Here is a 19,542-nt window from a genome sequence, read left to right as displayed (position 1 = left end):
GTAGATAGAAAAAAAAGTCATGCAGATTTGAACGATTCACCCAATTCTAAATTTTTTATCAGCTTTATGCTGATACCCTCTGCAGAAGGTCTGAAATCTCATTCTCAGTAGAGCACAATGTCACATCGCTGACACAAAGAAAGAGACAATAGCTATGTTTCCATCACCCTGTTTTTATGCACATTTTAAAGTATCACATCAGAAATGCCAAAATTTGGGGGGGGGAAAATCCCTTAATTTGCAAAAAAGTTTTTATGCTCGCTTGATGTGGTTTTTGCATTGTGCGAAAAAGGGCTAAATAACAGATGGAAACGCATTTTGCGAAAAATTCTTCCGCGCGCACAAAAAATTCACGTGACTTTGCGCTATGAGAAGGGATAAGTTGACTAACCAGCAGACCGATCTCATTGTACAGCATCTGAAATGTTGTTATGGTCATTCTGAAATGCCTTTTCGAGCAAAGTCTTTCGTCAAAGTACAAGCAGTCTTACAAGACTGCATTCCCAAACAGCAGGCATAAACCTCTGAAAGCAGTGACCGCATTTATTGTGTTTCATCTGCTCTCTCTGTGGCGCAAGTAATTTATTATATATGAAAATGATTATATTCAGTGGCCTCTCCTACTTTTCTTAGTGCTACAGTCTTAAAAATAAAGGTGCTTCACGATGCCACAGTAGAACCTTTTTTGTCTAAATGGCTTCATAAAGAACCTTTAATATTTGAAGAACCTTTTTGTTTTACAAAAGGTTCTTTGTGGCGAAAGAAGGTTCTTCAGATTATAAAAAGGTAAGAGATGGTTCTTTAAAGAACCTTTGACTGAATGTTTTTTTGTGGAACCAAAAATGTTTTTTCTGTAGCATCGCTTTATTTTTAAGAGTGTATTCAGTGCTAGTTTATCAGGGAGTGACGATTTTGTACTCATTGACTTGGCGGATGGAAACAGTGCTTATTCGGTGCTTATATGTTTTATGCGATATTCCAATTTTGCGCACAAGTTAAATTTGCAACTTTGGATGGAAACCTGACTAGTGTTTGAAGATGCAGAATGGAGAATGAGACCAAAATTTCCCAAAGTCCCTTACACAAAGGTGTTATGTGGTTTGAAAATTTGAAAATGGCACAAAAGTCATACAAACTGTAGCAGTAAATGAGACGCTTAGTGAGCTATCATCACAAATAGAGCAGGTGGGCTCGATAAAGCTCATGGAAATCCATCTTCAGTTCTAACCCTGCTCATACACACCTGCCTGTAATTTCCATGTGAACCTGAAGACCATAATTAGCTGGTTCAGGTGAGTTTGATTAGAGATGGAACTCAACTCAGCAGGAACACAGATCTAGCCATGAACAGAATACTCTTTCGATTGTGCCGTAAAGCGATTAATCAACTTACACGTCCTACCTACCCATAAGAAATACTGATAGTACAGAAAATCATGCTGACACCACACAAATGCACACGGTCACCTCAATGATATGATGCTGTGTTGTATATACAAAGTCTTAGTTTGTAAAGGGTTAACAATTACAGGACATGCCTGTACACAGTGTAACAGTATGATTCATGAGACGACTGCAGGTTTTATTAGAGGCATTGGTTCTGAATGACTCCTGGCTGCCAGGATGGAGTGGATCTGATGCTTAAGCTCACATTACAACAGTTTGTCACTGTACAATTACAGACCTCTTCATTATAAACAAGTACACAGTGCACAAATAAAACAACACCTGATGTGTTTAGGAGTGTCTGACAACCCATAATGAAGAGAGAAAAACATGCAACCTGATCCAGTGCATTCTAATGGATACATGTTGCGAGTTCAAACATGACAACAAAGAACATCCCTTACAGTATGTGCGCATGTAGTCGCACAACGTTCTCACTGCCGTTTCTTAGGCAGGTTACTTCACAGTGTGTTTAATGTTGACCTATATTACTACACTGCGTACACCATCAAACAGTTATTCGAAAGACAATGGTTGCATTGTTGTGAGGTCATCACAATTGCCTCTGCTAGCCTTGTTAAAGTCATTACAATAATGCACCTATTTAAAAGAGATATCTGACGGGCCAACTTGCATGCCAAGTCATGTTGCTCTATGAGCACAGGCAAGTGACCCGAGTATATTAGCTTTCTTATTGCACTGATACCTTAATATGTTCCACCTTAAGATGCAATAAATCAAATGACATCAGTGCATGTGCATTACAGTACAGTTGTTGCAATTAAACCAACGCTGGCAAAAACGTGTTCACTTAAAATCAATGAAATCTTTGTGGTTGAGAAAATGATGAGCAAAAAAAATGTATTTTCCCTTTACGCTGCGTGCATTGCTACCTGTAATGCTCATTGTGCATTTCACACTGTACTTTCATTCATTCTAGTGAGTCATTCTGTATATTCTGCTTTATTTTATAACCGCTTTAAACATTGTGTGATGCTGAACAAAGCCTGAATTCCTGAAAGACGAATCTCCCCAGATCTTGTCGCATGCTGACGTTCAAAGCATTCCATCAAGAGTCACCTGGACCTGTTTTCAAAAGGTATTTCTCGATGAATATGCATGTTTCTGCTTTGATATTGTGGACCTTGTGAGAATGGCGCTTACATCATCCGTTCTACCTTGCCGGGACAAAAACACGCCCCTCACCTATGATGGAGTGGTCTGTACCTGCTCTCCCTCCCTGACTCACTCACATACACACACATGCACAGTGTGTGACAGTAGACAATAGGGAGGGTGTCCGCATAGGCGCGATCACGGGAAAAGATGCTGTAATCTAACAGGTAGAGCGCTGTGCTGTCGCCTAGCAACTCGCTGGATACATTAATACAGGCGCACCTGGATTTGCACAATGCGAGACATTAATTAGCCGTGCTATGTGCAGTGAAAATAGTCGGTTATTTGTGATCCAGCGTGCTTGACTGTGGACGCAGGTGCTGAAATTACCTGCACGACCTCGGGAAAAGCAAACGAAGCGGTGCGTTTCTTTATGCGGGAGTCTGTCAAAGAACCCCTGCATGAGTGTGTGCATGTACGCGTGTCCTTTCCCCCCTCAAACCTCTCGTCTAATTTGTATTCTCATGACGAGAGCATGTTTGACGGGAGGGAACGCCGCTCTTCAGTCTTCCGCACTGGCAGAGTTTTGTCATCCCGTCATAACGGATTCGAACGACAGCACCGTTAACTTTGCGCTTGGAACGCAAAGGTCACGTTGCACCTTTATGACCGGACAGACGTGAACGCTATAAAATCCTCTGCACATCTACCCTTTTTCTCTCTCGTAGACGCTCGTGCACACACAACTTTGCGCCCGCGGTTCATTAAACGGAGTCACTTACCTCTGTGAAAACTCAACGCCAAACTCAGAAGCAGCAGCAGTCCCTGCATGGTTCAAATCTCCGCATGGGGAGCGTCAAAATCCCTCCAACGGTGGATTATAATCCTTCCATTCACGTGTTGGCTGTGTTTTGCCCCTTTTCGCTGCCCTTCGCTACTTTTTATCGCATTTCTAGTCGTTTTTCTTCAGCCGTTCCCTCTTTTGCCTTCCTCTCTTGCGTCCTCAGCGACGCTCCGGTTTCTTATTAGTGGCACATTCCTTGTTCATCGCTCTCTTGCTCCCTCTCTCTCTCTCCCCCTCTTTTTCTCTCTCTCTCGTGTCAGCAGCTGCTCCCTCCCTTTCTGTTTCTTTTCAGCGATGTCCAATTCATGAGCGAATCGTTCTCTTGAACTGAATCTTTTCATTGAATCGGTTCGCAAAACTGTCTGAACAGCGGTTTACGAATCGGAATGAATCTGTCCGAGCGGTTCTCGAGTCAAAGCTGATTCGCGAATCAGAACATTCTTTTTTGGAACAGAGAGTCGTCAGAAATTACATGCAAATTTCGGGGTGATTAATCAATTCATTTATTGTTCGCTCAACTCCTGGACCATTATGACCATTATGGTGTGTAGTTTGAATACATTCCCGGACATAACTACATTGATCCACCGTGTTTTGATCCATATGTTCTTTGACCTACTGTATGTCCGATATGAGTTAAAGAAAAATTCACTTCCAGAATGAAATTTCCTAATAATTTACTCACCCCCTTGTCATCCAAGATGTTCATGTCTTTCTTTCTTCAGTTGAATAGAAATTAAGGTTTTTGAGGAAAACATTACAGGATTTATTAATGTAATAAAGCAAATTAATATATTTTTTTAACCACAAATGCTTGTCTTGCACTAGCTTGACTTGATGCATTATGTAGTAACATTGTAAAGGTCACATGTGACGTAGGCAGAAGTACCGACCCAGTGTTTACAAAGTGAACATGCAAAGAAAGACAAATGCCCTTTACAAAAAAAAAGATAAAACAATGATGTCAGACGATTTTGACAAGTTTTTCTGTTTAAAAATATCATGGACAGCACTGTGGCTGCAGTGGAGGCATTCAAGTTCCTAGGGTCCATCATCTCCCGGGACCTGAAGTGGGACACTCACATCGACCCATTGCAAAAAAGGCCCAACAAAGGTTGTACTTCCTTCAACAGCTGAGGAAGTTCAACCTGCCACAGAAGCTGTTGAAACAGTTTTACTCAGCTGTCATCAGATCTGTTCTTTGCACATCAGTAACTGTCTGGTTTGGCTCAGCTACAAAATCAGACACCAGAAGATTACAAAGAACAGTTTGGACCGCCGAGAGGATTATTGGTGCTCCCCTGCCCACCCTCCAAGAACTGTATACATCCAGAGTGAGGAAATGGGCTCAGAAAATCACTCTGGATCCCTCACACCCATGCCATCCCCTTTTTGAACTTTTGCCATCTGGTCGGCGCTACAGGACCACAAATACCAGGACAGCCAGACATAAGAACAGTTTCATCTCTCTGGCAATATACCTAATGAACAGTTAAATGTTCCAGACCCCCCCCCATTGTGCAATAAAAATATGTGCAATATCCTTTATTTGTTACCACCTACATCTCAGTACATCCCGGCATCTCATTCTATTCTATTCTACTCTACTGTATTCTATTCTATTCTATTCTGTTCTTTTTCTATCATCTGTAGCACAACTGTATATACAATTTATTTATTTTCTTAAATCTTATATTGCAATTTTTGTCTATTTATATTTACATATGTGTATTTTTTTATTCTCAACTTATATTATTTTCTCTGTGTTGTTGTTGTCGTCTCTGTGCACTGGAAGCCTGTGACACCAAAACAAATTCCTTGTATGCGTAAGCATACTTGGCAATAAAGCTGTTCTGATTCTGATTCTGATTTTTTTTTTATAAGATAATGGCCTGTCGTTTCATTAGATAAGACACTTATTCTTCGGCTGGGATCGTGTAGAGTCCGTTGAAGCTGCATTGAAAATGCAATTTGGACCTTCAGCCCTTTGGCCACCATTGAAGTCCACTATATGGAGAAAAATCCTGGAATGTTTTCCTCAGAAAGACAGGCATAAACATTTTTGAAGTCATGGGGGTGAGTCAATTATCAGGAAATTTTCATTCTGGAAGTGAAGTCACTGAATTATTGAAGCAAGAATCGACATTCCTAATTCTTGTGCGCTGAGAACTGTACTGGTTTGATTGATGGAGCCTACAAACAGATGTACGCCTGCTTGTTTTAGGAATTATTAATACAACATAGACTTTGTTTTATGAGATGAATCATTCATCCATTCTTCAAAGCTTGTATGGTCGCTGAAAAACGTACTGTATTATATATAACCTTATATAAGCTGGGATGTCAAGGATGTGATGACGCAAGTGCAGTTTTTTCTAAATGAGTGATTTAAATTTATATATTTTTTTCCCTACATGCAGCTTTAAATTCCATACTACATAAATTATACAGCAGCAATAATAATAACTACATAAATACACACACACAAAAACAAAAGACAGAAAGAACGTATAAACAATGGACCAAGAGTAATAAATAAATTACCAGTGCACTGAACCCAAGAGTTTGTTTTTATAAAGAAAAACAATTCTTTAGACACATTGTGCTTTTTTATAAGAGAAAAAAACGTTTTGACATAAACAAAAAAGATGTTAAATCCTATGTTATATATAACAGAAAGAGCTTTTTTTTCTTTATACTTTGCAGCGCTTAAAATATTTGCTATTTTTGAACCAGTTCTTTAAAACGAACGCTCGAAAGAACCGATTCGCTGAAATGAATCGAACTGCCCATCACTGTTTCCTTTTACCCAGCCCTGTTCAGTTACCCTCCCTCTCTAGAACTCCACAGCGACGAAAAGAATAGACCCCGCGGGTGCGAAGAAAATAAACCTTCTCCTTCATGCGCATCGTTCAGATTGGACTAGTATTTTTCTCCTTACAGCCCTGTTGTATGGAGAAGGACTCTGAGGGACGAAAATGTTGATATAGCATAGGCTAACTGATGGTCACTGGATGTCCTGTAAAGATGGAAAATAGAGAAAAGCAGTTAGGCTATGAATTCAAACTTGTGTAGGGATGCAATTACAGTTTGGAAATACAAGGATATTTAGATCACTCGACTGTCAAATATGAAGCCCTGGGGTTACTGTCATGATCTCGTTCAGACTAACATTTACTGTACGTATATACGTATATGTTTGTGTGCTCTGCCACCTGCTGGACAGAATTTGAACTACAGGACAGAATTTGGACTAGTGACCAAATTACAGAGGATAGTAGTTGTGATTGAACCATAACGTTATAGGTGACGTTTAAAATGTTGAAATATTCGCTAAACTATTTTTGAACCGATTCTTTGAAACGAACGTTCGAAGGAACCGATTCGCTGAACTGAGTCGAACTGCCCATCACTATTATGTGCACAATTATCATAAATATCTTCTGATATAGGCAGTTTACTACTGTATATCAAATGGTAGTGCTAAATACCATTTTGGCGCTTTTGTATTGCATTTTCCCTTTTATTAATAGATAAAGTTCGTCATTTATGGTGGACTGAAGTACTTTATGCAAATTAGATAATGCTAATTTAATATTAGCATATATTAAAGATAATTTAAATATTATAATGCTATTTTACTATTTAAATTATTTGATTTAAATGTCAGATTTACCTTTGTCTCAGCACCATTGTGTTCAGGCAAAATGGAGTGTGAACCAAGAAACATACTCTTTTAATGAATTACAATTCGAACTTATAAAATGAATAACTTTGTATTACTAGAAATGCTTTACGGGATTAAAATACAATTATATGTGCACATGTGAGAGGGTTAAGTTAAGACATTGTGTGTTAGATTAATATATAATATTAATATAGCTATAAAATTCCAAAGCAATTTCATTTAAACTTATTTTAAATCTCTGTCATCAGTCTGTTTGTGTGTGAGAGCGAGAGGGAGAGAAAATAAAAATTTTACAAAATTTTTTTTATTTGTTTGTTGAACATCATTACAGTCATTTGATATTGAATTTAATAATACATTATTCTGTATGCTTTTAGTCAACGCACACAGATACAAAGCTGCCTTAAACCATTACACTCATATCTTTCACCTATACAAAATGCAAACCTAAAAGCAATTAATATGCCCCATCCGAGAGCTGCACTGCATCTCTGCCGGGACTCGAACCCGGAGCCTCTGGATTAGAAGTCCAGCGCGCTATTCCATTGCGCCACAGAGACTGAGCCAATAAAAATCGATCAGACCCGCTTTAGAGACACACTGCACAGCGTATAGCTTCGTAAGCATCCAGCAGCATCAGGACCACACCGCCGCCATTTTGGTTCTCCGCAGACCGCCAGTAGGGGGAGCTCTATGCGCAACTATACAGCAGCTTTGAGCCAACATGGCGGACTCGGAGTGCTGTTTATGCAGCTTGAATAACACTTAAGATTTTAGAAATACAAATATTTATCGTAGTTGCTAGACTGTCCGCAAAAATAGCAGTTACTATAGAACTGGAAAATGTTTGTAAAATTGTATTTTCTATCGTCGAATAATTAAATGATCCAACTCTAAACAGAATGCTCAGTTATGCAAACAGTTTAATTACAGGGAAATAGTATGATCACTTAGACTTGACATTAAACAAAAAGTATGAAAATAAATACAATTTTAGCTTTCAAGGTATATATTTCAGTACAATGTATAAAACATATATATATTATCTTTTTTTTTTTTTTTTGAATGTCCAAATATTTGTCATGTGACTTTCTATATCCATTATTTTGTCTATATCCATTTGTTTAGCCACCAGCCAAAGTTGTGAACATATATATATACACATTTAGAGTCAAGAACATTTTTCTTTCAGGCATACAGTAAACCACGCTTTAATACATGTAACAATTCACAGTGAATAGAAAACAATTTCTTTAAAGTGTTTTTTACAAAATCTTTTGTAGCAGTACATTTAGTTCATAAACTATGTGCAAAAACACCCATGAGTCCATAAATGCGGCTGTATAAACAAGCATATTAAAGTTCAGTAATGGTGCGCAAGAGATCTAAAGTCACAATTTCAACATTCCATGAAATCTTTTTGCAGTGTTCCTCTATCAAGATGCATGAAGCTGCTTATGTCATTCGCTGGCCTCTGGATACGCTGAGTGGGTACAGTGCGAGTTTCACATACCAGATAATCAGAGCCAAACAACCTGCCCCAGGAAAGTCTGGTGACCGCTTTTCTTATCTTCTTATCACAATACATTCAATGAAAACAAGCCACTGTCGTGCCAGGAAGAGCAATTTACTGGCAACTGTAATAAGTGAGGTTGAAGTCCATTCAGAAAAGGTAGGTGGAGCCTGAGTTCATTATTCATCAACAGATGAAACAGGAGTTTAATTCCTCCTCCATGCATAGACATTTTCTCGTCAGTGTAAGTTTTAAGTTCAGCCCTGAGTCCATCCTGATTCACTGCATATTTTCAGTCATCAGAATTGTTTATACCTGCTTGTGTGTCGGATTCTGTATAAGTGGTGTCTCAGGTTCAAGACTTATCCTGCTTTCTACGATTTCTTCAATAGGAACATACAATCTGCTATCTGCAGGACTCTGGTGGTGAAAGAGATTGAATAAAGAATATTAATTACAGGTTTTTTACAGGATAATGTGTGAATCTGAAAGGTTTCTGATTGTGACAGTAATGAGTAATGACTGGCTGAACAATTTACCCGCATATCCTCTGCCATTCTGATGTTGTTGATGAGCATGTCCTTAAAGATAAGTGTCGGCTCTGGGATTTTTGGGAATATGATGTCTTTATGTCTGAAGGAAGAGAAGCAAATTCAGATTTCAGTTAATTCCAGGACTCAATAATCAATATTCAGTCATATATATTTAAAGTACACTATCAGTAAAAGTTTCTGAACAGTAAGATTTAATGTTTTTTTAAATTAGTCTCTTCTGCTTACCAAGCCTGCATTTATTTGCTCCAAAGTACAGCAAAAAGAGTAAAAATTTGAAATAGTTTTACAATTTAAAGTAACTGTTTTCTATTTGAATATATTTTAAAATGTAATTTATTCCTGTGATCAAAGATACATTTTCAGCAGTTACTCAGAAATCATTCTAATGTGCTTTTTTTGCTGTTCAAGAAGCATTTTTAATTATTATTTCTGTCATATTTCTATGATAGAAATTAATACTTTTATTCAGCAGTGTTTTAAATGGATCAAAAGTGATGCTAAAACATTTATAATGCTACATTAAAAATTCTATTTCAGATAAATGCTGTTCTTCTGAACTGCATTTATTTCTGAGCAAATAAATGCAGGCTTGGTAAGCAGAAGAGACTTCTTTAAAAAAACAAAAAAATGTTACTGTTTAAACAATTTTGACTGGTAGTGTACTTAAAATTATTTGCCTGTAACTTCACAGATTGCACAAATAGGATATAAAGAAATCTTAAAAATATACAATAACCTATACGTAATATATAAAACATGACGATGCAGTAATATTGTTTCAAGCTTGTCTTTTTCAAATACAAGAGCACAACAATGAAAATCTAAATCATTCATTACCTTCTGAGCAGCACAAGGGAAACTATCAGGCAACAGGAAACTACGAGTGGGATAATAATGAGAGCCAGCAATGCAGGCATTGTGTCATCTCTGTTCTCACCTACAAAACAGCACAAAGAAAAACATTCAAGTTCAACGGTCAAAGACCAAAGGACAGCACATTTCATTTGCAGGATCTGAAGCAAGTAATCAAACATAAACTACCATTCAAAAGTTCAAAGCTGTCCTGGAAACTTAAATAGTGCCCTTTTTACAGTTTTACACTTGTTGTAGGCTTCCTATCACTTTTCCATGAAATTTGAATTACAGTTGAGGTCAAAAGTTTACTAAACCTTAGAGAATCTGTCAAATGTTAATTATTTTACCAAATTAAGAGGCATCAAACAAAATGCATGGTTTTTTTTTTAGTACTGACCTGAATAAGACATTTCACATAAAGATGTTTACATATATTCCACAAGAGAAAGTAGGTGAATTTATTTTAGATTGTTTACTTTTTACAGCCGAGAAAGTAGACGAATTTATAAAAAATGACATAAACTTGATTCTTAATACTGTGTTGTTCCCTGAATGATGATTTTGATTTGATTTTGATTTGGTAGTTGTTCATGAATCCCTTGTTTGTCCTGAACAGTCAAAATCCAGTTAAACTATGCGTTAAGAGTCAGGGAGTGAAAACTTTTGAACAGAATGAAAATGTGTATATTTTTCTTATTTTGCCTGAATATCATATTTGTTTATTTAGTACCGCCTTTTAGAAGCTACAGAAGAGACTTTGATGTTTCCCAAAAGTCAAAATAATTTAAATGCAAAAGAGCTGGGGGGGTCTTTAAAGGCTTTTGCGCCTTTAATGGACAGGACAGTAGAGAGATTACAGGAAAGGACGGGGCAGAGAGAGGGGAGTGGGACCTCGAGTTCGGGAATCGAACTCGGGTCGCTGCGAGCACAGTTGCACTATTTGTCGGTCACAAGCGGCAAGCTCCTGGTCTTAACACGGAAGAGACTAAAACTGCAATTCATCGACTGGCCGCTAGAGACTGGCTGCAGAAGGGAGTCAATCCCATGTTAAAATGCCCAACTTTACAGCAGAAAAAAATATGTTTACAGCCTGGTACAAAAAGTGGTTTTGGTCTATATAGCTAATTTTGCCCTTCATGTCAACTGTGAAGGGGGTGAATTTTTTTATAACTCATCCGTTTAAATTATATTAAGCCTTAAAGTTCTGCAAAATTTAGGGCGTGGCCATTTGAGTGACAGGTGGATTGCCGCCCTTGTCATCACCGTTGCGCTAGGCGGGCGTGGTTTCAGCAACCAGCTCCACCCACGTCCCGCCTCTTTGCCCATTTTCGATTATCCGGGAGTGACGTGCAGTGACGCGATTCCAAGATTGCGACGGCCGACTCCCGCCCACTAAGAGCTTCAAAAATGCTCTTCAGAAACCTACAGGTGACGTCACGGACCTGTATGGGGAAACGTAGCTAGATAAATATAGTTAATGTTTTTCAAAATTAATAGCGAACAGTGGTATATCAAAGACCAGAGAAAACGTCCTCCTCGTATTATTGCGTACCTCTGTGTGGAAATATGCGGCTGCTGCAGCGGTTATTAATAATCCACGGCAGGGTGATCGTTTTCCGGCGACAGTCCCGGTTTTTGGTGTCCTGTCCCCGCCTGGAGTTATCCCCGGAAATGTCCCCGTTTTACAGCACGCTCAAAACAACCCGCAAATACGCCGTAAAAGCTCAAACTATTTAGCCAGCTGGCAGTCGTACGTTTGTGATTATTTTCAACAGCAGAGGGCGCTGCGAGCTATAAGTTACTTATTTCTTGGCCGCGCGTCGCTACTGTCACGAAGAGCTTGGACGAGAGCAGAGCGATAAGTGTAGATAATCACAAGTAAGATTTCAGTGATATTTTGACTACTGAACTAGGAAATGTCCCCGGGTTTCATTTAAAAAATCTGGTCACCTTAATCCACAGGGATCTCTTCATTCATACACGAACTACTCATGTGCAATACTGTACATTTATGGAGAGTTGATCGTGTTCTGACTGCTGTTTATAAAATCATAGGGTTTGCAACTGTCAAACGAGACGATCAGAGATTTCTGCTTTATGGGCTCAATGTATGTTTTATTAATTTTATTTTGTAAATGTAATACAAACATTTGTACATTTACATAACTGGTAAGGGAAAAAAGACATTGTGTAGCTGCGTGTACATCATGAGTTTCAAATGCCACTGGCTCAATTAACATATATAGTATAGTAATCATAGCAGTGTAGCTCTTAATTGCATTTTTAGTGATTATAAATTACAGGATTATAAATCCTGCAAACATATATAGTAGGTAATATTTTGATTTCTCCAACTCTCTACACAGGTGTTTAGCAAAACCGGAAGCATCATGCACACACTCGCTAGACCGGAAATCGAAGATGGCGGAGATATGCAACTAGCCATTGATAGGCTCAGACGTACCATATTCCACCTCGTCACTCGGGTCACTACTCCCTGCACCACATTTTTCTGAGACGATGATCTGCACTCTGGCTTTGTACTTGCAGTTTGACTCATAGTCCACTACATACTCGTTACGATCTATCTGAAACTTTTCTCCAGTCTGTAAACACAACAACAGAAAAATATAGGATCAGAAAATGAAATCAAGCATCAAAAGAGCGAAGTTTTATGTGTATTTAAAGCTTTAGTATGACTGATAATAGTTAATAAAGAGAACCTGATCTTATACTATTAAGTATAAAAATACAGAAGATGATTTACCTTATCGCACTTGCTGTATGTGTAGTTGTATTTGTAGCAATGAAGGTCAAACACAGACTTAAACTCAGTAAAATCTGATGCATTTGTTTTAAAATGGAGAGTGTTCCCGACCTTCTGGATTTGAAGGCTTGGTTTCTTTAGTTTCACTGCAAAGGAAGCCCCAAAAAAAGAGACTTAATTAGTAACATTAGAAAATGTGAAAAATGTAGCTCATATTCTCTAATACAGCTATTGCATAGTGTAGGTTTTCCGTTTTGTTTCCTCAGTGTGATCAACTATATTTTTTTCTCAAATAATTTGCTGTTGTGAAAATGACAGCTCTCAACATAGTGTGCTGTATCTGAGAAAACTGGTTGTTTAACTGCCTTTCTGTGCATGTGTATGTTGTGTATGCAAATAATGCATGTTTACCATATTGTGCTGGGCGTTTATCCTTGAATGTGTTGTTTACAGGTTCGCCCTCATAAGTGCCATTGAACAGGTAGAACATGTCTCTTGTCATGTCAAATTTATCGTGTATGATGCATTCTCCAATCCTCATCTCATTGCATTTCATTACCGTCTCATTCTGAGATGACCTGAAACACACACGTTTACAACCAATGCATGGATGAAAGTAATATAAATGACAAATGAAAAGGAAATATACAAAACAATGATAAGAAAAAGAGTTACATACCAGTAATAAAAACCTAAGTCTTTGACATCGGCAACAGGACTCCAAATGCACTTCAGCATTCTTTCGTTGAAATATTCGTAGCTCCTGTTTGCCACCAGAAGCACTGTAATAAATGTGGAGATTTCAAATCAGTCCTGAAGATCGGAGTTTGAAACTCACTGTAACATTCAGAACTCAAAGAGACTCTGTGACAAAGTTGCATGTACGTGAATGCATCAACACATGAATATGCACATTAACATGCCAATGTATTAAGTGATTCAGTTACAGTGAGGCAAGAAGGGGAAAGCAGGAAAGATGCTAATCGTAAAAAAAACAAGAACTAACAAAGCTGCTATTCTGCATATTAGTGGTCAAACAATGTTTTTTTTTATAATTATTACTATTTATTTATTTACAGAGCAGGATGGCTGAAACACATGATATTGCACAATTTAATTTAAAGAATAAATAACATGTACAACATTGCTGCAATAAAATTAACATTTATCTAGCATATTTTTACTTAATCTGAAATATATATTTTTTTTAAAGTTTGAACTTAAGGCCTACTTTGGAGCATGTGTGTATGTATATATATATATGAGTTTATTTGCAAAAAACGATTAATGCCACTTTTTTTTAAAAAAAAACAAAAAACAGAACAGTTTGTGAATAGAAGCCGATAAGTCAATTTTAGCAAATTTTAGCTATTTAAGTTATTATCACTTAAAACAACCAAACAGCAGTTTGATTGATATTACTTGGAATGCTGTATTAGACATCTGAAGAAAACTAAATGGTAAGTGTACAGTTAAAAAATACAAGATACTAAAGCAATGCAGAAGGAGAAAGCAGAGATTCAGTGTGATCTAAACTGTCCTGTCACAATGTAATGCAGACTTTTAAAAAAAACCCTCTTTAAATATAATTTAGTTTATATAATATAATTTATATAAACTATTTATCTTGTGACTTCTTAGGTAAAAATAAAAATAAATCAAAGGATTATCCATTAACACATAACATGTAATAAAATAAGCATGCCTCAGTGACTTAAAGGATTAGTAAAAATGTCCTGATAATTTACTCACCCCCATGTCATCCAAGATGTCCATGTCTTTATTTCTTCAGCTGAAAAGGGTTTTTGAGGAAAACATTCCAGGATTTTTCTCCATTTAGTGGACTTCAATGGGGATCAACGGGTTGAAGTTTTAATGCAGCTTCAAGGGCCTCTACAAAATCCCAGCCGAGGAATGAGGGTCTTATCTAGCAAAACGATCTGTCATTTGCTTAAAAAGATTTACATTTGCAAAGAAACATGCAAAGAAAGTCAAACAGCAACAATGTCGGACAATTTTGAAGTTGGAGAAACTATATAATTTAGATTTTGTCGTTAAAAATCTTTTATTCCTCGGCTGGGGTTGTGTAGGGCTCTTGAAGCTGCAATTTGGACCTTCTACCCACTGGCCACCACTGAAGTCCACTATATGGAGAAAAATCTTGGAATGTTTTCTTCAAAAATCATCATTTCTTTTCAACCGAAGAAAGAAAAACATGAACATCTTGGATGTTGAGGTGAGTAAATTATCAGGAAATTGTTTTACTGGAAATGAACTAATCCTTTAAGACTGAATAAACCAATAAACATACTTCTCTGCCACTGGATCAATATAGAATGATTAAAAATGGAAAAGCATTTTACATCAGATAGTTGGCTATCATGCAGAGTACCTGGAGGTGGGTGGAGGAACATTTCAGAAGGTGGACTAGGGTTTTTGGTTCCACAGTTTTCAGGGTTCATTGTAACGCTGATGCACAGTCCATTCTCATTGGAGACATTAAATTTGCAAGTTGTGTTTGGGGTTCTCTTGGTTTGGCTATTGTCTTGTTTGGGTTTTTCAGAACAGTTCTGTTGACAACAGAGGATTTTCATGTTAATTACCACTATTAAAAATACGGTATGTTTGAACTTGCGTTCATTTTGTATTACTCTGTGTGGGAGCATTACTCCGTACTGAGTAAGGATGAGTCACTTGTTTCTAACGAAAACTCCCATTCTTTCTTCCCAAAATATTTTCCCCAAAGCTACAGCTTTTCCAAGATGATATATCAAAAAAAAAAAAAAATTATTCTCTTTACTAGGCACAAAGAAGTCAAATATTTTAATATATTTTGGGGAAGCAGTGCAGACCAGATCCAAAAGGAAACTACACAAGAGCACAAGTGTTACATCATGTAATTAGGCAAACCACACAAATTATTTTTCTGTATATCTGTATATACAGTAGAGTTTCAAACCAGTTTCAGACTTTAATACTGTAACACTAACATTCTGTTCCATATTATTTTGAACACAAACAGGTTGCTAAGTTGCTAAGATTCCAAATAATAGAGTTCCAGAACTTGCACAATACTTAGTTTCCTCTTCCTTTTACTTTGCCAAACCTTGTTATTATTATTAATGTATGATGAGGGTCTTAGACTTAGAAGCTGGTCTAATCGAATGGTATCATTTAATATCATATCAATGTCAAATTAAATCACTTTTTTTTTTTTTTTTGTCTAATTAAATACAGCCAGACTTTATGATCTCAGTACAACTGGTCATGCTGTTTGCTAACCTGACTGGTTCTCCTAGACAGACGTGACTTTTGAGAAGTACTATATTTAATTCTGAAATCCCCTAAAATGTCACTAATGCCCCTAAAATGCAAATCAACTGAAGATGATTGAAATCAGATTATCTGTGTATAAGTACATGTACATAAGGATTTCAACGCAATAAGTTTCATATGTGTGTCAGTGAGGAAACACGTCTGATTTTTTGATAAAAGCTTGATTGCAAGGGCGCAATTTGTAACCTTGCATTTCTTGTAACTACTCCAGCGTGTACACATTTCCATTTTCAAGCTTATTTTCTTTGTGTGAATATCATCCCAAGAGTTCATCATGAAAACAAGCCTTTAAAAAGAAGTACAAAGTGTAAGCTGGTCACTGAGTGTTTTATCTGGCATACTACCAGCTTTCCAGCAGCAGCCACTACAGATTTTAAACAATGGCAGGCGCAGTGTCCTTAAAAGTAAATTGAATGTGTTATGATAGCACTTAGTAGTATTGTTAGAAAATCTTTATGTATACTTTATATTTCTTTCCTATACCATAACACTCAATGGGGAACACATTATGTTATGTTTTATATATTGTACAGCACTTTGGTACAACGCTTGTTGTTTTAAAATGTGCTTTATAAATAAACATGAACTTAAACATTAATGTGAAGGGGAAAGGGCAAAGAGAGAAAAACACACACCACAATGAAAAAGTAAACACATATGATGAGAAAGCAAGAAACCCGATTTAGACTTTGACTTATGTGGGAAAAAAGTATGAACTCTAACGTACATCTGACCTAATTTTGCTTTACTGACTTACGAAGGACAAAAAAAACACAATGAATTCCAGTTTAGTTTGTTCAGGGCTTCTCAGACCTGGTTAATTGCGTGACTGTCTTGCTACACAGCGTGTGTCAGCGTCTCTTAAACTATCATCTGTCCTGGTTTGACTCAAGCGCACTCATAAAACTGAGTGAAAAGTAGGACAACAAAACCATTTTCTTTGTTACCGTCCTTTACGGTCATGCGACAGCATACATCACATAAATTAAAATCGCATTTATTTTTATTCCTTAACTAATTGAGAGTCCACATGGAATATTAGTACATTTTAAATGTTTATCTGTAAAACTACAAGGCTATTTGAATCGAGAAGATTAAAATGTCATTAAAAATAGTACGGACTTGTCAAAGCTACTTGCATAACTCAAAACTTAGTATAATATATAGTTCCTTGGAGACTTGTGTCCCTTCGTCCTCTTGAGTAGGAAAATACATCTGAGCTAGGAAGTTTCTGAACCCTTAAAATGTTTGCCGAAAAATAAATATGTGAACCTCTGCCTCGAGTGACCCACCATTTAAACAGCAATAACAGCAACCAAACATTTAGCTCGGAGGAATTTTTTGGTCTACTGAAGTTGCTTAAACTCAGCTACATTGGTGGGATCTTTTACCGGAATGGCTCTCCTCAGGACAGCCTTTCTACTAAAATTAAAATGAGGGCTTTGACTCTGATTTCTGATTTAATTATATAATAGTAGACCACATTCTCCGGAAGACCAAACATATTAATCTTGGAGTGACTGTTCTTCAAACAATCCAGCTTTAAACCCATAAAAAGTTGTGGTGAAGATCAGACTTTGATTGAGAAGACCCAGGTTTATGTTCTGTCAGTAGTGCAGGAACTGCGTAAATCACGCAAACTTAGTCTTTAAATGAACTGATACCAAAGGTTTGCATACTTCTTGCATAAATATTTAAAAAAAAGCATAATGATATAATTACATCTCAAAGCGCTTGATAGTATCTGATCACAGAATCGATAAGAAAATATGGATGTAGAAATACAAAACATTTTCAGAGTTCACAGACGTTCTAGTTTCCATGAGGAAATTCATTTTTTCAAACTGAGAGATGACTCACCTGTGCATTGCGCACGTCCACCGTGTAGTTCACGTTGCAATTTGGTTCCAGATCTTTGGGCTTTTCCCAAGTCAAATTCAGTGTGAAAGGTGTTTCCCACTTGAAAGTCAGATTCTTTATTGGAGGAAGCTCTGTGGGGTTCAAGAAAAGTTAAACAATGTTACGCAGACCGAAAGAGAAAAAAGAGAAATATAAAACAAAACCAAGAAGACAGTAGCAGAAGTCGCTGTAGTAATAACAAACTACTACGGGGAGCAAGTTCAGACAAGAAGCAGTTTAGTAGAAACACTGGCTGTTCTTCAGGAGAAGCTCTCTGACGTCACAGGTTTCGGGAATTATACAGGATATCCCGTACTCGCTGTCACTGGAAAATTTAAGAGGAAACATGTTCTTAAAAAACAGGCAAGAAAACAGCCGTAAACCTACCTGTTGAGCTTTCACCTCCAACGAACATGAGCGAGACAGAGAAGCATATCATTAAGGAGGTATCCCAAACTCGAAACATCCTGTTGAAGGTTTTATCGGATACTGCGTGTAAAATCCAAATTCCCGTAAATCCTGTGTTGATGTAACGTTACTCAAACCGCGATATCAGTCCCTTTTCTTTTACTTTTCAAGCGGTCGTATTCGTGCCCGACATAATAATTCAAAAGTAAAAGGACGATCGACGCGTCCGTCCGACTTGCGCTCAAAGCAAAAGTTCGACTGGAGCTTCTTGAACACAGTGACACTGACAGACTGCAGTGGGTGGAGTGTGTTCACCCACTCACACTCACATGGTCTCTATGGATAAAGGAAACTACCTACTGGCATTGCCTCGTTTCTACTGATTTGTAAGACTGTTGAATGTCGAGTGACCAAAATTAAATGACGGATACCGTCCCAGTCGATATCCGTGAAATAATACAGTAAGAATAACTGGGGGAAATAAAACGTAACAGGAAAAGTAGTGCAGGCAGCTCGTTACATTCAACTGTAAAACAAAAAATACAGGTAAAACACCAGAAAACGATAAATTCCCAAAGATTAATAAATAAAGATACATATACAAACAATGTAAAAACATACACTACCGGTCAAAAGATTTTTAAAGAAGTGCATTTATTGCACTGCATTTATTTGATTCAAGTACAGAAAGAAAACAGTAACATTTTGAAACATTTTTATTATTTAAAATAACTGTTTTCTATTTTGAATATATTTAAAAATGTATTTTATTCCTGGGATTTTCATGGCTCATTTTCAGAATATTCTAATATGCTGATTTGCTGTTCAAGAAACATTTTTTGTTATTATTATCAGTATTTAAAACATTTAAAAAGATCTTTTTTAAAAATAAAAAAAAATCTGAAATAAAAACACTTTTGTAACATTCCACAATATACCATTCACAAGCCTGAAGTCAGAATTATTATTTTATGTTGTGTTTTGTTTTTTATTTTTAGCAGTGATGTTTTAAATTGTTTAAAAGTGATGATAAAGACATTTACAATGTTATAAAAGATTTCTATTTCAGATGCTGTTCTTCTGAACTTTCTATTCATCAAAGAAACCTGAAAAAAT

General features: G+C 36.9%; 2 protein-coding genes and 1 non-coding gene across 4 annotated transcripts in view; all 3 read right to left on the bottom strand.

Moving 5' to 3' along the window:
- Nucleotides 1-3,651, bottom strand: part of kirrel1a (kirre like nephrin family adhesion molecule 1a) — a 46,352-nt gene extending 42,701 nt beyond the window's left edge. For both annotated transcript variants that reach the window (XM_051114886.1, XM_051114889.1), the window contains exon 1: nucleotides 3,345-3,651. In XM_051114886.1, coding sequence (XP_050970843.1) covers nucleotides 3,345-3,393 — 49 coding nt within the window. In that variant the 5' untranslated portion in view covers nucleotides 3,394-3,651. The remainder of the gene's footprint in view (nucleotides 1-3,344) is intronic.
- A 3,929-nt stretch (nucleotides 3,652-7,580) lies between these two features.
- trnar-ucu (transfer RNA arginine (anticodon UCU)) lies at nucleotides 7,581-7,654 on the bottom strand. The gene has a single exon. It is a non-coding gene; the product is annotated as a tRNA-Arg (tRNA).
- Nucleotides 7,655-7,999: 345 nt separating this feature from the next.
- On the bottom strand, nucleotides 8,000-18,720 carry il13ra1 (interleukin 13 receptor, alpha 1). The gene is made up of 10 exons (XM_051115031.1): nucleotides 18,406-18,720; nucleotides 17,980-18,110; nucleotides 15,176-15,353; nucleotides 13,463-13,565; nucleotides 13,195-13,361; nucleotides 12,784-12,929; nucleotides 12,481-12,622; nucleotides 9,999-10,098; nucleotides 9,147-9,240; nucleotides 8,000-9,027 (listed from the first exon to the last, which is right to left on the bottom strand). Exons 1-10 carry the CDS (start codon nucleotides 18,482-18,484, stop codon nucleotides 8,917-8,919), a joined length of 1,251 nt encoding a protein of 416 aa, XP_050970988.1. The 5' UTR covers nucleotides 18,485-18,720; the 3' UTR covers nucleotides 8,000-8,916.
- Nucleotides 18,721-19,542: the final 822 nt, after the last annotated feature.

This window comes from Labeo rohita, chromosome 7 (assembly GCF_022985175.1).
Source record: "Labeo rohita strain BAU-BD-2019 chromosome 7, IGBB_LRoh.1.0, whole genome shotgun sequence".
Taxonomy (NCBI): Eukaryota; Metazoa; Chordata; class Actinopteri; order Cypriniformes; family Cyprinidae; genus Labeo; species Labeo rohita.
This window is presented reverse-complemented; position numbering and strand designations above follow the sequence as displayed.